Here is a 13981-nt window from a genome sequence, read left to right as displayed (position 1 = left end):
AAGAGAAGAGGAAAAAGAAGAAAAAATTTTAATTAAAAGAAATAAAAAGGACTTGGAGAAAATAATATAGGTTGGCAAAAATAGACGTCCCTGAAGATAAGAACCAAAGCAATGAAATAATAAAATACTGTAAACTATAATTTAAGAAAACTATGGAAATCAAATAGGATGTAAAAATACATATTGAAAGGTTTCACTATGTACATGGAGAAATCAAATGAGAACAGCTACATCAAGGTGTGTATTAAACTCTAAAGCAGAAATGGATCCCTTGATCATTTAGGCAAAAAACACTTAAGTTTCTTGAAAAGTTAAGAAAACAAGATTGTCACCAGACTGATCGACAACACGCTTTATGCCAAAAGATGACAGGGTAACATATTTAAGAAATTCAGTAAAAGAATATACAAGGCCAAGATTTTATGTTTAGCCAAACTGAGCTTCAGGTGTAAAGGCCACATGTTAGGAATATGTAGAGACCCAGGGAATATTGTTCCCATGAGCCCTTCCAAAGAAATCCACTAGAGAATGAGCCACAGAAAATCAAACAAATGAAGAAATGTTAGTGTGACAATGGTTAGTGAAACCCTAAATGACTCTTGAGAGTCCCTTGGACTGCAAGGAGATTCAACCAGTCCATTCTAAAGGAGATAAGTCCTGGGTGTTCATTGGAAGGACTGATGCTAAAGCTGAAACTCCAATACTTTGGTCACCTCATGTGAAGAGTTGACTCATTGGAAAAGACCCTGATGCTGGGAGGGATTGGGGGCAGGAGGAGAAGGGGACAACAGAGGATGAGATGGCTGGATGTCATCACCAACTCGATGGACGTGAGTTTGAGTGAAGTCCGGGAGTTGGTGATGGACAGGGAGGCCTGGCGTGCTGCGATTCATGGGGTTGCAAAGAGTCGGACACGACTGAGCGACTGAATTGAACTGAAATGTATATATGGCTATAGAATTTAAAGCTAAAAGATGGTTATAAGAGAGACAACATAAATACAGTATAGCTGTAAAAAACATGGGACCACAGTGGAGAGAACAGGTGAATGGTGGTATAAGCTTATTCATCCTCCCTCCCCCTTTGAAAACAGGGTTATTGCCTAATAATTTAACTGATTACCTGTCGTGTGTGAACTGGGAGTAAAATGCTGTTACGTGAAATGAGATGCTGAAAGAGAGGAGAAAAAGGAGGTTATTGCTAACTTAACGTTGTTTGTTAAAAAAAAGAAATAGAAAATAGTCTAAAATTAAAGAGGACTAGAATTGTTACATAAAGATATAGTATAAAGATAACCAGAAGGAAAAAAGAACCACAGACTTTTCTAAGTGCCAAAAGATAGATTTTAAAAAGAAAAAGTATATATTTAAATAAAATATATCACATAGTGAAAGACTATAGATCCACACAGGTAATTTATGTAATATTAAACAATAAGTCAGCATTGAGGCCATATCTTTGATAATGTAAATAAATTATGTTTATAAATAAATTATATATAAATTAATGGGCTTTCTCTTCTATTAAAAGTAAACAATTCAGGTTGGCTCACAAAGTAAAACCCACTTCTGTGCTATTACAGGAAACATACGTAAATGGAGATATTCTGAAAGAATAAACAGAAAAGGATGGACAAAGATACGTAGACCAGGTGCAAATAGAAAGCAGGAGTCTCAGTCTTGATATCTGACAAAGGTGGAATTCAGATCAGAAAGCACTGTAAGAGACAAAGAAGGGTATTTTATTGTTATTTTTCTAATTGAAGTATAGTTGATTTACAATGTTGTGTTGGTTTCAAGTATTCAGCAGAGTGATTCAGTTATACATATTATATAAATTCTTTTTTAGGTTCTTTTCCATATAGGTTATTGCAAGATACTGAATATAGTTCCCTGTGCTGTACAGTGGATCCTCGTTGTTTCTCTGTTTTGTGTGTGCTCATGTATATCTGTTAATCTCAAACTCCTAATTTATCCCTCTCCCTCCCCTTTGATAACTGTAAGTTTGTTTTCTATGTCTGTGAGTCTGTTTCTGTTTTGTAAATAAGTTCATTTGTATCCATTTTTTAGATTCCACGTAAAAGTGATATCATATGATATTTGTCTTTGACTTATGTCACTTAGCATGATTAATCTCTTGGTCCACCATGTTGCTACAGATGGCATTATTTCATTCTTTGTTATAACTGAGTAATATTCTGTTGTGTGTGTATAACAATATATATCACCTTTCCAAAGAAGACTACTTCATAGTGACAGAAGGTACAGTCATTAAGAAAAAGAAACAGTCTATCTACATACATCAAAGGAGTGGTCTCCAGATGCTTTGTTACATGAATAAAGAAAAATCCATATTGAATGAGGGAGGAAGAAGATATATGAATGTGTGTGTGAATTTCATTTTTTAAAAATGAAGGAATACTTTTTTTAATTGAACAACGGTTACCATTTTAAAAAGTTACCTATAGGAAAAGGAGGGAATAGGATGAAGGGGACAAAGACAAAAGCCAGATTTTCTGAATGTAACTTACTTTGTAGAATTGAATTTTGAACAATGTAAATATTCTATATAACTTGTGAAAAAAAGTTTTAAAAAATGCAAATAAATCTGTGTTTGGAGCTTGTGAATTAACTACCCAAAATAGAAAAACTATTTCAATGATTTTCAAATATAGTAATTTAAATGTATGTCCCTGTGGGGAAAGTTACCTGTGGAGAAAGAACGGAATAGGATGAAGGGAACAAGGATAAAAGGCAGTTGTTGAAACTACCGTACATGGGGATTCATTATATTATTTTCTCTACTTTTCGGTATGTTTGAAAATTTCCACAATAAAAAAGTAGCTTATTTTTGAATAACATTATACTGACAGTGATACTTACAGTGAGTTGGGCCCGTTCTCTTTTTTTTTTGGATAAAACTAACCAGGAAGTAACTCATATCTACAGGAGTATTATTTTTAAGCTCTCAAAGAATCAATATGTTGGGCTCTTACATATTAAAAAGTTAAATGCACCTCTAAACCATTTTCACAGAGTTAGTTTTCTGTATTCTGTGTGGTTTACTTTCTTTGTGTTTCGTGGCTGACAGTATGATTCCGTCATCTAGGCATCAGAGATAAAGTGTCTGACTGGGATGAGTTTCTACGGCAGACCCTGACCGGAGCATGTAGTCCTCCTGTTCCACTGCTAGAGGGCGTGAGTATTATTGCTTCCAGAATCAGGATGGAAAACTAATGTTCCTCTTCAGGGAATCTTAAAATGGCTTGCTTATTTACCACTCTGAGTCAGTTCAGCATTACTACTACAAACCCAGGTGTAGGTCTTAAGGGTGTAAACTTACCCTCAGAGGTTGTAAACTGGTGGCTTGCTCAGAGCCTAGAATGTTTTTTAATTGGTTGCAAACACATAAAACGCTATAGTTTTCCAGATTCTTTCACGCAGCTTGGAAATGTGGCCTTTTTCAGCTCTCACTTGGGACTGAGCCAGGGTTGAATCTTTTGGTGTGGACATGTGTAGCTCCCACACCAGGTGACTTGAGAGACCCTTTTTCTTTTCCCCAGAAGATCCTGCAGCACTACCTACCTACTTTCAGCAGTTCTTTTAAATTAGTGTAGCTTTTGGGCTTTTTGGTGAATATAGATAATCTTATTTTTGTGAAATGAATTTATTGGTTATGATGTTTCTAATTTACATTTTGTCTCTGTTATACCAGCAAAATTGTTTGTAGCATATGTGAAATGTGGTTTATGAAGGTTCCATTGTCTTTACATCCTTACCAACACCTGTTGTTCTGTTTTTGGCTATAGCTGTCCTATTGTGTGTAAAGTGGCTTCTCACTTTGAGTTGCATTTCCCTAATGACTGGTAATATTGAAAATCTTTCTATGTGCTTCTTTTTTGGAGAAGTATCTGCTCATTTTAAAATTGGGCTATTTATCTTTTTATTATTGGCTTGTAAGGGTTACTTATAAATTCAAATTACAAGTCTAGATCAAGATATATGATTTTTAAAATGTTTTATCCTGTTTTGTAGATTGTTTTTTCACTTTCTTGAAGATATTGTTTGTAGAACAAAAGTTTATTTCGATGTAGTCCAATTTATCTTTTTTTGTCTTAATCTTTAAGAAGGCTTTGCTTAACTCAAGGTCATAAAGGTTTGCTCCTATATTCTGAATGTTTTATAGTTCTAACTCTTATATATTTGATTCTGTGATCCATTCACAATTCCCCTTTTAAGCTTGATTGTTGAATTTGTTTCTAGGTGATCTTTATATTTTATACACGCATACCTCAATTTATTGTGCTTCACTTTACTGTGCTTTACAGATACTGCAGTTTTTACAAATTGAAGCTCTGTGGCAACCCTTCTTTGAGCAAGTCTGTTGGCACTATTTTTCCAGCAGTGTTTGCTTACTTTGTGTTTCTGTATTACATTTTGGTAATTCTCACAATGTTTCAAACTTTTTCATTATTATTATATTTGTATGATCTCTAATCAGTGATCTTTGATGTAACTATTGTATTAAGTTTTTGTTCTGTATTTTTAAATTAAAGTTTATGCATTGTTTTTTTAGACATAATGCTGTTGCATACTTAATAGACTAACTATAGTACAAACTTAATTTTTATATATACCAGGAAGCCAAAAAATTAGTTTGGTTCACTTTATTTCTATATTTACTTTATTGCTGTAGTCTGGAACTGAACCTGCAATATCTCAGAGGTGTGCCTGTACTCTGACACATTTAATTACGTTTAGTCAGGGTCTGGCTCACCACTCAGTAACATATGAATAAATGAATTAATCTGCTCTGTAATGACTTTGATTCAGCCATTTTTATCTTTAGTTGTGAATGTGTGCCTTTATTTGTTCATGTGTTCTTTTGCACATATATAAATATGTAATTATCATAGAACAGAACAGTTCTTAGGAGGAAAAAAATTAAGTTTGAACATTAAGAAATGATGACATGATATATTGAAATCACCCTTTTTTATTTCTTTTCTCTAGTTTTTAGTAGTATATCTAAAGAATGAGAATTAAACTTTTCCTTTCGTTGAGTGTATTCAAAACACTTACTCTATTATTCGTAAGAGCATTGTTGTGAAATGAGTAAAACATCAGAAATAACTGAAATCCCATCAGTATGTAAGTGGATAAACTACTGCCCAAGTATAATAGAGAATATCAGTAAAGCAGATTAAAAGAATGAGGAAGATTTGTATGTGCTGTAATAGAAAGATAGCTATAAAATATTAAGTGATACAAACACACTGAAAAACAATATATAGTTTTCAAAAAATATAAGAGAGAGAAAAAGATAAGACATGGATGGATGTTGACTTGGGTGTAAAAAACCTATTCTCACAGAGTGTTTGCCAAAGCATTTATCGTGTTCTTTCCTGGAGGTGGGTTGTGGGTGATTTTTACTTTTGTCATGTTTGATTTTTTTTTTTTTAATGATGATCATACTTGGCTTTTACAAAGACTTAAGTAATGATGATATTTTAAAAATTCTTTCTAGATGAAACTATGTAGCATAGTCCTAGAGATAGAAATCTTTTAGAATAGTTCTATTGCTTTATAGTAAATTTTCTTTAAGGTAGATATTTTCACATCACCAGAAATAATACTATACAGACTTGTCTAATATTAGGCGGTTCAGTGTCCCTAGCTTTGAATGGATAAGAATATAAAAGCTAGTTTGAGTTCATTTAAAACTTGACTTTTAAAAATATTATGTTACCTCTCATAAAATCATTTTGCTTTTTTACTTATAGCTCCGTAACGGGAGGAATCCTTTAGATCTCATTGCTCCAGGTTCCAGGCTGGAATGTCAAGCTTTCCAGGACTCTTTAAGTACTTGGATTGTTACTGTGGTAGACAACATTGGGGGAAGGCTGAAGCTGCGTTATGAAGGACTTGAGGGTTCTGATAATGTTGAACATTGGTTGTATTACTTGGATCCGTTTCTTCATCACGTTGGTTGGGCTGCTCAACAAGGGTATGAGCTTCAACCCCCGTCAGGTGAGGAGCAATACAACATTTTTCTTTTAATATTGGGCATTATTGTTTATTAATATCAATGAGACTGAAAAATACATTATTCTGCATGTTACAAAAGCCTTTGTTGATTTGCATAATAGAAGTATTGCAAATGTATATGGAATATGTAAATGCCTTTTTTTTTTTTTGGAGGGGGGAGCTTTGTTGCCTTAGTAATTTGCCACACATACTGATATACCTTCTGCCCCAGCTTTTACTGACTTCTGCCCTAAGTTATACTGACCCCTTACCAAAACTGAAGAAAAGTTCTCTAAGTAGCATTCAAATAGATGTAGGAGTAGGACAGGTCTTGAGTTCAAAGCGGATTATTGATTAAAGATATTCCAGTTTAAAAAAATAAAAAACTTTTAAAAAAAGATATTAAAATAGGAGTTAATGTTGAAATCACTCGCATTCATTATTATATACCGCAATTTGGATGTTGTATTATTTTGTGGACTGGAGTAATCCTTATGGTCTCATGATAGGTGTTTTTACTCAACTACTACCCAGGTTCTGAACAGAGGACACAAGGTACTGAAGTTTAAGTAGGACTGCTCTGAGTAAAGACGGTATAAGTGGGCTTGAACCCCTCCCTTTTCCCAGGGGAAAGTGACTTTTTTGTTTATGTGAATGATTTCAGAGCAGTTATAAAATTTGTAAGTTCTCAGATCACTTAAAGCATCCTGTCTTGTTTTAACTAAAGCCATCAGACATCTGAAAAATGAAGCTGAGTGGCAAGAGATCTTGGCCAAAGTCAAAGAGGAGGAAGAGCCATTACCATCTTATTTGTTTAAGGTAAAAACAAAAATGTGGTAGATAGGGACTTGTCTTCTCACAGTAGAGTACAGCAATATGAGGAAGCTGCAAAGTGTGAAATAACCCCTGGTGTCAGTGAGAGCGCTGTGATGACTGAAGGAGACGAAGAGGTTTCAAGGCTGGAGTGATGATCATCCTTCCTTTTTACCTGAAGGTAGTCTAGGTTTTCTCCCGAATGCTCTTAAAGCATTCTGAGTCTTTTCTCTTCTGCTTTTAAACTACATAGCCCTGACTTGTATTAAAATAAGCTTGTTGTTTTCTGTGGATGGTCCTTGTGTTCCAAATGTAGTGAGTAGGAGTGCTTGCTCCCTTTGGTTTTCTTTTTTTCCTGAATAGTTTTTTCTAGGCTAGGAAGATAATTACAGGACTAGATTATTTAATAGAAGCTGGACAGTTTCATTATTTTAATTAAGAGTAGTTTTCAGGACTTCCCTGGTGATGCAGTGGATAAGAATCCACCTGCCAATGCAGGAGACAAGCGTGCAATCCCTGTTCTGGAAAGATCCCACATGCCATGGAGCAACCAAGCTTGTGCACTGCAAGTACTGAGCCTGTAGTCTAGAGCCCAGGAGCCACAACTAATGAGCCTGCATGTTAGAACTACTGAGGCCTGTGTTCCTAGAGCCTATGCTCTATAACGAGAAGTTACCACAGTGAGAAGCCCACACACCACAACAAGGAGTAGCCCCCGCTAGAGAAAGCCTGTAGGCAGCAACAAAGACCCAGTACAACCAAAAGCAAGTAAATAAAAAATTTAAAAAATGAGTAGTATTCAGCTATATGTTAGCGTAAAGTAAATGTGAAAATACTATATTTTATTTCCTCTTGGCCTTTGCATTTCAGGACAAGCGAGTGATCGGCACTCATTCATTCTCTGTAAATATGAAATTAGAAGCTGTGGACCCCTGGTCTCCTTTTGGCATCTCTCCTGCTACAGTTGTTAAGGTAAAATGGAGGCAACTATCTTGGTAAGAATTCTTGTTAGGGTGGCTGTTTTAGGAAATTGGTGGTGTTTTGATCGTTAGACTCTGCTAATCCAATCCATTGTTTCTCCTAAGCTGTGAGGTTAGAATTAGTTCTGTGCACATCTTACGTTTCTAATGTCCAACTCTTTGTGGTGCATTCCTTTTTCAGAGCTTGGTTGCCCCAGTTAACCAAAGCCTGGGTACCAGAGGAGTGGGGTGCACATTCTTTGGGGGCAGTCGTAGCTGTGTCCTATGGCAGTCCTCCATAACTAGAGGAGATCTAACCAGGAGGTAGCCCATGGTATCTGAAAAGTTTGGAGGCAGGCAGTGTCATCAGTGTCCAACTAGGTGCCAGGCTCATTGGGTGAACAGGTGTGTGGAAAACAGTGGTCTTAGTGTCACAAGATTGAAAGTAGAGTTGTTCCAGCCATGGATTCCAGACGTAGACTTTTAATCTTTTGGAAGACTAACGAAAACAGGCTCTGGTTAGGAGTACGCACAAGAACAGGGCGGGTTGTCTGTGATGGTAACAGGCCCAGTTACTGGTTATGAGAACTGATGCATAAGGCAGAGAATTTTGTTTTAGGAGTAGAGCAGAAGTCCATTTACTGAGAGTAGAACCAAAAGTCAGGTGTGACAAGAGGAGTGGTTACTTGGAAGCTGAATCATCTGACCTATTGAGATTTGAATTTTCCTTGTCTCAGAAGAGGTTAATTCTTAGAACAAGAAGGGATCTTGAACCTGCAATGGGGCCAGAAAGTCCTTTCTGGAGTCTGAATGGTAGGTGGTAAGGAGCTAGGGGAGGTTCATAAAATCTTCTTTTTGGTATTTGAAACTAGGCTAGGATCTGATCTAATAAACTAGTGTAGCTGACTCCTCTCTAAGTCTGAACGAAGCTTTGTTCACAGCTCACACACTTGGATTTAAATCTAAGCTCTGTTTCTACCCGTCTGTGTAACATGGTGCAAGTTACTAACTTTTTTAAACTCAGTTTTCTTTTCTACAAAATAGGGTTGATAATGGTACCTCATTAGATTGTTAGAAAGATTAAAACTGAATTAATATTACATGAAAAGCATTTGATTAAAACAATACTGACATAAAGATAAGATTTATTGAGTGCTTAGTAGTATTAAAACAGACTTAACGTTACTATTAATGTGGCTACGAGCTTTTATAACATGTTTATTAGCTACACCAAAGAAATGGCATGTGTGTATGTGCACACGTATGTATATATGTACACAAAAAAAGTTTATCTATTTTGTGTGTTAAATTATACATACAGGTTTTTGATGAAAAGTATTTTCTGGTGGAAATGGATGATTTGCGACTGGAGAATCGTGGGCAGCGATCCTTCGTGTGTCACACCGACAGCCCTGGTATTTTCCCTGTGCAGTGGAGTCTGAAGAATGGTTTACACATCAGCCCCCCTCCTGGTGTGTATTCATTCTTTTCTCATTTGTTTGCTTGGGAATGAGATTTATCATGAGATTTATGAGATAAATGAGATTTATCAGGTGGCTTTACCTGGATCTTTTGTCCCCCCCCTCCTCACACCCAGTCCAGTCCTTAGTGGTTTGGGGGCACAAGACAAGTATAAACAAAGACCTAGATTCCAGTTTCTACATATTTAAATGTTACAAATTAAGCTTGTGCTGCTGTGCTATGCTTAGTCGCTCAGTTGTGTCGACTCTGCAAGCCTGTGGACTGTAGCCCCTCAGGCTCCTCTGTCCATGGGATTTCCCAGGCAAGAATAAAAGTTTGCCATTTTACTCCAGGGGATCTTCCTGACCCAGGGTTTGAGCCCATGTCTCTTGCTTGCCAAGCAGATTCTTTACCACTGAGCCACCTGGGAAGCCCATAAATTAAGCTTGAAAACTAGGAAAGTATGTCCTACTACTTAGATAAATATCTTCATGACAACCTAGGATTCCATGCAGCCTCCATCTGTGTCTGTCGGGAGGCAGTAGGGGTGAGGGTAGGATGCAATGAGCTTTGGGAGCTGGCTTACAAGAAACAGCCTGAGAGCCAGAGTGAGGAGGTGGATTGATGACTGTTCGGTTTCTGGACCTCCTCTTAAAGGGAGATGCTTTGGACTTCAGAGGGAGGATTTTGGTCAAGAGTAGAACTCAGGCTGTAAGTAGGAAAGTAGCAGCTCATTTTCCTCATGTTTGCAGCCTTGCAAAGTTTAACCTTTGACCCTTTAAGGCTACTAAATATGACTTATATGAGCTGAAATAAAAATTTTAATTTAGAGTATCTGGAAGTATAATATGTTTATCTGATTTTTATATCAGCAAGTCAGATTATTTGACTGGCGATGTATTATACTTTATTGGCAAGTCCTTGGTAAAATGTATCTTCACTTTCCAAATGGTGACTGCTGGAACACTGGACTGGGAGTGTTCTTTTCTGTTCACAAGAGTCACAGACTGTGAACCTTTGTCTTCCGTTCAGCCTTCATTTATCCAACAAACATTTGTGGAATGTTTGCGTTGAGCCAGGCCTTGGACTAGTCACTGGAGAAACAAAAGTGAGAACGACAGTTCCTGCGATGAGCAAATAGGGGAAAACAGTAGCAGAAGCCCTCTGGGTCTCCCTCATCAGTGACCAGACAGTGGGGGTGCCTGCCTGGTGAGGATGGAAGGGGTGGGGTACACACCTTCTGGAGCAAGTTCTTTGCGTGAATGCTCTGAACACCCCAAATTCCTTATCCTGTCTGCCGTCTTTTGTGAGAAGATAAAACATTTGTATTAAAGATATCAGCGCTCTCAGCATTTTTATAGACAATGCAGCTGTCTTTATAAATAGAAGGAAAGTAGTGGGTTTTGAATTCAAAATGGCAGGTGATTTACTGTCAGGAGTTGAAGTGGAGGCAGAGAAAATACGGTGCCAGTCTGAACCTGGGCAGAGGAGCTGGCTGCACATTGTAGGCTGGAGCAGTCTTATAGCCTGCTCTGTGCCTGTGGGGCACTGAACTCCGGGGACCAGAGAGAAGCACAGACCCAGCGGGGCAGCAGGGCTCAGTCAGCTCCTGGCACAGAGCCAGTGCCGTCAGGGTGTTGGTTTAGAGGGGCTTCTGCCAAGAACCCTGTAGACTGAAGCGAGGAATTAAGCTCAGTTTTTTTTTGTGAAATGAATTCATGACTCAGGTTATGGGAACATTGAGATTTTGTAGAAAAGGAAACTGTTGAGAGTATTAGTAGTAGCTAAGACACCTTTTAGGAAATAACTTTATGAAAGAAGTCTTCATTGATTTAACCAGTGCTGTAGGTTGTTTGCTATCTCTTTTCCTTTAGCGCCTAAGTCGTAATAGAAGGATAATGAGACTGGAATTATTAGCACAGATCAAATTCAGTCATAACTGTTTTAAAATCTTTTGTTAAATTGTCAACAACTAATCAAAAATACTGCTCAAATAAATGCTTGATTTGAAGTGTGAAAGTTGAAAATTCTCTCCAGAGTTGCTCTATTTTATAAAAATCAATAATACTTTAGATTTGATAGGATGTTTTTTCCTCTAAAATGATCAAGTCCTCAAATTAGCGAAATTAGAAGTCGTGGGTGGATACCAGCAGAGAGGTAAAGCCAGGCGAGCACGTGAAGTGTGAGTCATTGCTCTTTCGTCCCTGCCTAGGCTACCAGGGCCAGGACTTTGACTGGGCCGACTACCTCAAACAGTGTGGTGCTGAAGCTGCTCCCCAGAGGTGCTTCCCTCCGGTGAGAATCCCGTGCCCACAGGGCCACTGCTCCGGGGCTGTGGGGGACTGCTGCCTTCCTGCGCTGTAGTGATGTTTACTCTGAAGCCAGTTCTCTCATGCAACCCAGAAAAGCCTCTTGTTGCTTGTAATAAAATGGTCCAAGGAAAAGTTCATTTACTGCAGAAGTTAATTTGTTAATTTAATTAGCTTAACAGTTTTACTGGTTTATTTTTTTATTAGCTGAAATTATATGAATTTAAAATTTTAGTTTATGATTAATTTTGATAGTCCTTTAAATATGAAAATATGTTGAAATATTAAGGGGTGAAAATTGTTAAACTTACTCATGGTTAACAAGGGCAAATAACAGTGAAAAGCTTAGGACATAAAACAATAATTTCTTACTCTATCCAACTTTCCATGGCTTCCCTTCCCAGAAGTATTTACTTCCTATTCTTCTCACTGTTATTCTCATATTTATAGTTCTTTATTTATAATACACTGCTGTCTTTTGAGTTAATTTTAGATGTGTCTCTTGATTCTATATTATGATAAATGAGTAATCTGGCTATTTTACTACTTTTCTCCTCTGTCTTTCCTGTTTCTTCTTCCTATTAGGGTGATTTTACAATTTTTGGTTAAGTCTGAATTTGAGTATTTATGTTACCATGGACATTTAAGTGTTATTCACAGATTGTTGTTGTTCAGTCACCAAGTCCAACTCCCTGCCACCTGCATAGACTGCGGCATCCCAGGCTTCACTGTCCTTTGCCATCCCGGAGCTTGCTCAAATTCCTGTCCATTGAATTGGTGATGCTATCTAACTGTCTCATCCTCTGCCACCCTCTTCTCCTTTTGCCTTCACTCTTTCCCACCTGATGAGTAGTGCATTATTTTATGATTGCTTTCTCTTTTAATTTGTCCTCAAGTTAATAACTGCCTTGTTTTTCATAGCTTAATTTTCTTTGTTTCTTTGTTATAAAACTACCTTTTCCCACACCATTCAGTAGATTCTCAAAACTGTTTGCACATCAGGAAATCTGTCATTTAAAAATTTTTTTTTAAAGAGACACCCCTCTTAGCAACCCCTTTCTAGACAGGTTACTCTCTTGGCTTGCTGTGTAGTTTTAATTCTGGAAACTGCTCTTCTCTGTGTCCCAAGGAATTGCCTCTCCCTTTTCTTTGGACTTGAAATTCCTGTTTTGTATATCTCATGGCCTCCTTTTTTTGGTTTACTCCCTTGTTTTTGATGGAGTCTGTCTTTCAAAAGCTTCCTGAAATGCAATGCAAGAGACATAAATTTTAGTAGACATTTTGTGTTTGAAAATATCTTCACTCAGCTAACTTGACTCATCATTTGGCTCAGTGTGGAATTTTAGGCTGAAAGTTATTTCATTGTAGAATTTTGAAAGCATCAATTGTTTTCTGCCTTCAGTTCAGTTCAGTCGCTCAGTCGTGTCCGACTCTTTGTGACCCTGTGAACTGCAGCACCCCAGGCTTCCATGTCCATCACCAACTCCTGGAGCCTACTCAAACTCATGTCCATTGAGTCGGTGATGCCATCCAACCATCTCATCCTCTGTTGTCCCCTTCTCCTCCTGCCTTCAATATTTCCCAGCATCAGGGTCTTTCCAGATGAGTCAGTTCTTTGCATCAGGTGGCCAATGTAATGGAGTTTCAGCTTCAGCATCAGTCCTTCTAATGAATATTCAGGACTGATTTCCTTTAGGATGGACTGGTTTGATCTCCTTGCTGTCCAAGGGACTCTCAGAAGTCTCCTCCAACACCACAGTTCAAAAACATCAATTCTTTGGCACTCAGCTTTCTTTATTTATAGTCCAACTCTCACATCCATACATGACTACTGGAAAAAACACAGCTTTGACTAGACCTTTGTTGGCAAAATAATGTCTGTGCTTTTTAATATGCTGTCTAGGTTGGTCATAACTTTACTTCCAAGGAGCAAGCATCTTTTAATTTTATGGCTGTAGTCACCATCTGCAGTCTTTTTGGAGCCCCCCAAAATAAAGTCTGTCACTGTTTCCGTTTATTTGCCATGAAGTGATGGGACTGGATGCCATGATCTTAGTTTTCTGAATGTTGAGTTTTAAGCCAACTTTTTCACTCTCCTCTTTCACTTTCATCAAGAGGCTCTTTAGTTCTTCTTCACTTTCTGCCATAAGGGTGGTGTCATCTGCATATCTGAGGTTATTGATATTTCTCCTGGCAATCTTGATCACGGCTTTGGTTCATCCAGTCCAGCATTTCTCATGATGTACTCTGCATGTAAGTTAAATAAGTTTTCTACCTTACAGTGTTGGTATTGAGAAGTTAAAAGACATTCTTATTCTTGGTCTCTCATATATGACCTGCCTTTTGCTCTGTTCCTGGAAGATTATAGAATCTCTTTTGTCACTACATTTCAATGTGAAACCATGGCTTGGCC

At 37.5% G+C, this 13981-nt stretch overlaps 1 protein-coding gene across 10 annotated transcripts in view; it reads left to right on the top strand.

The window, feature by feature from the left end:
- The window catches only part of SFMBT1 (Scm like with four mbt domains 1), a 121502-nt gene that overhangs the window by 84317 nt on the left and 23204 nt on the right, over window positions 1–13981 (top strand). For all 10 annotated transcript variants that reach the window (XR_003507911.1, XM_027523830.1, XM_027523825.1 and 7 more), the window contains 6 exons: window positions 3109–3197; window positions 5783–6029; window positions 6754–6845; window positions 7710–7811; window positions 9120–9270; window positions 11472–11554. Coding sequence is in view for 9 of the 10 variants with exons in the window: in XM_027523830.1 (XP_027379631.1) it covers window positions 3109–3197; window positions 5783–6029; window positions 6754–6845; window positions 7710–7811; window positions 9120–9270; window positions 11472–11554 (764 nt within the window). In the remaining variant the exon portion in view is untranslated. The remainder of the gene's footprint in view (window positions 1–3108; window positions 3198–5782; window positions 6030–6753; window positions 6846–7709; window positions 7812–9119; window positions 9271–11471; window positions 11555–13981) is intronic.

The sequence above is a fragment of the Bos indicus x Bos taurus genome, chromosome 22 (genome assembly GCF_003369695.1).
Source record: "Bos indicus x Bos taurus breed Angus x Brahman F1 hybrid chromosome 22, Bos_hybrid_MaternalHap_v2.0, whole genome shotgun sequence".
Lineage (NCBI taxonomy): Eukaryota > Metazoa > Chordata > Mammalia > Artiodactyla > Bovidae > Bos > Bos indicus x Bos taurus.
Note: the sequence above shows the minus strand (reverse complement) of the source record. Positions and strands in the feature narration are given on the sequence as shown.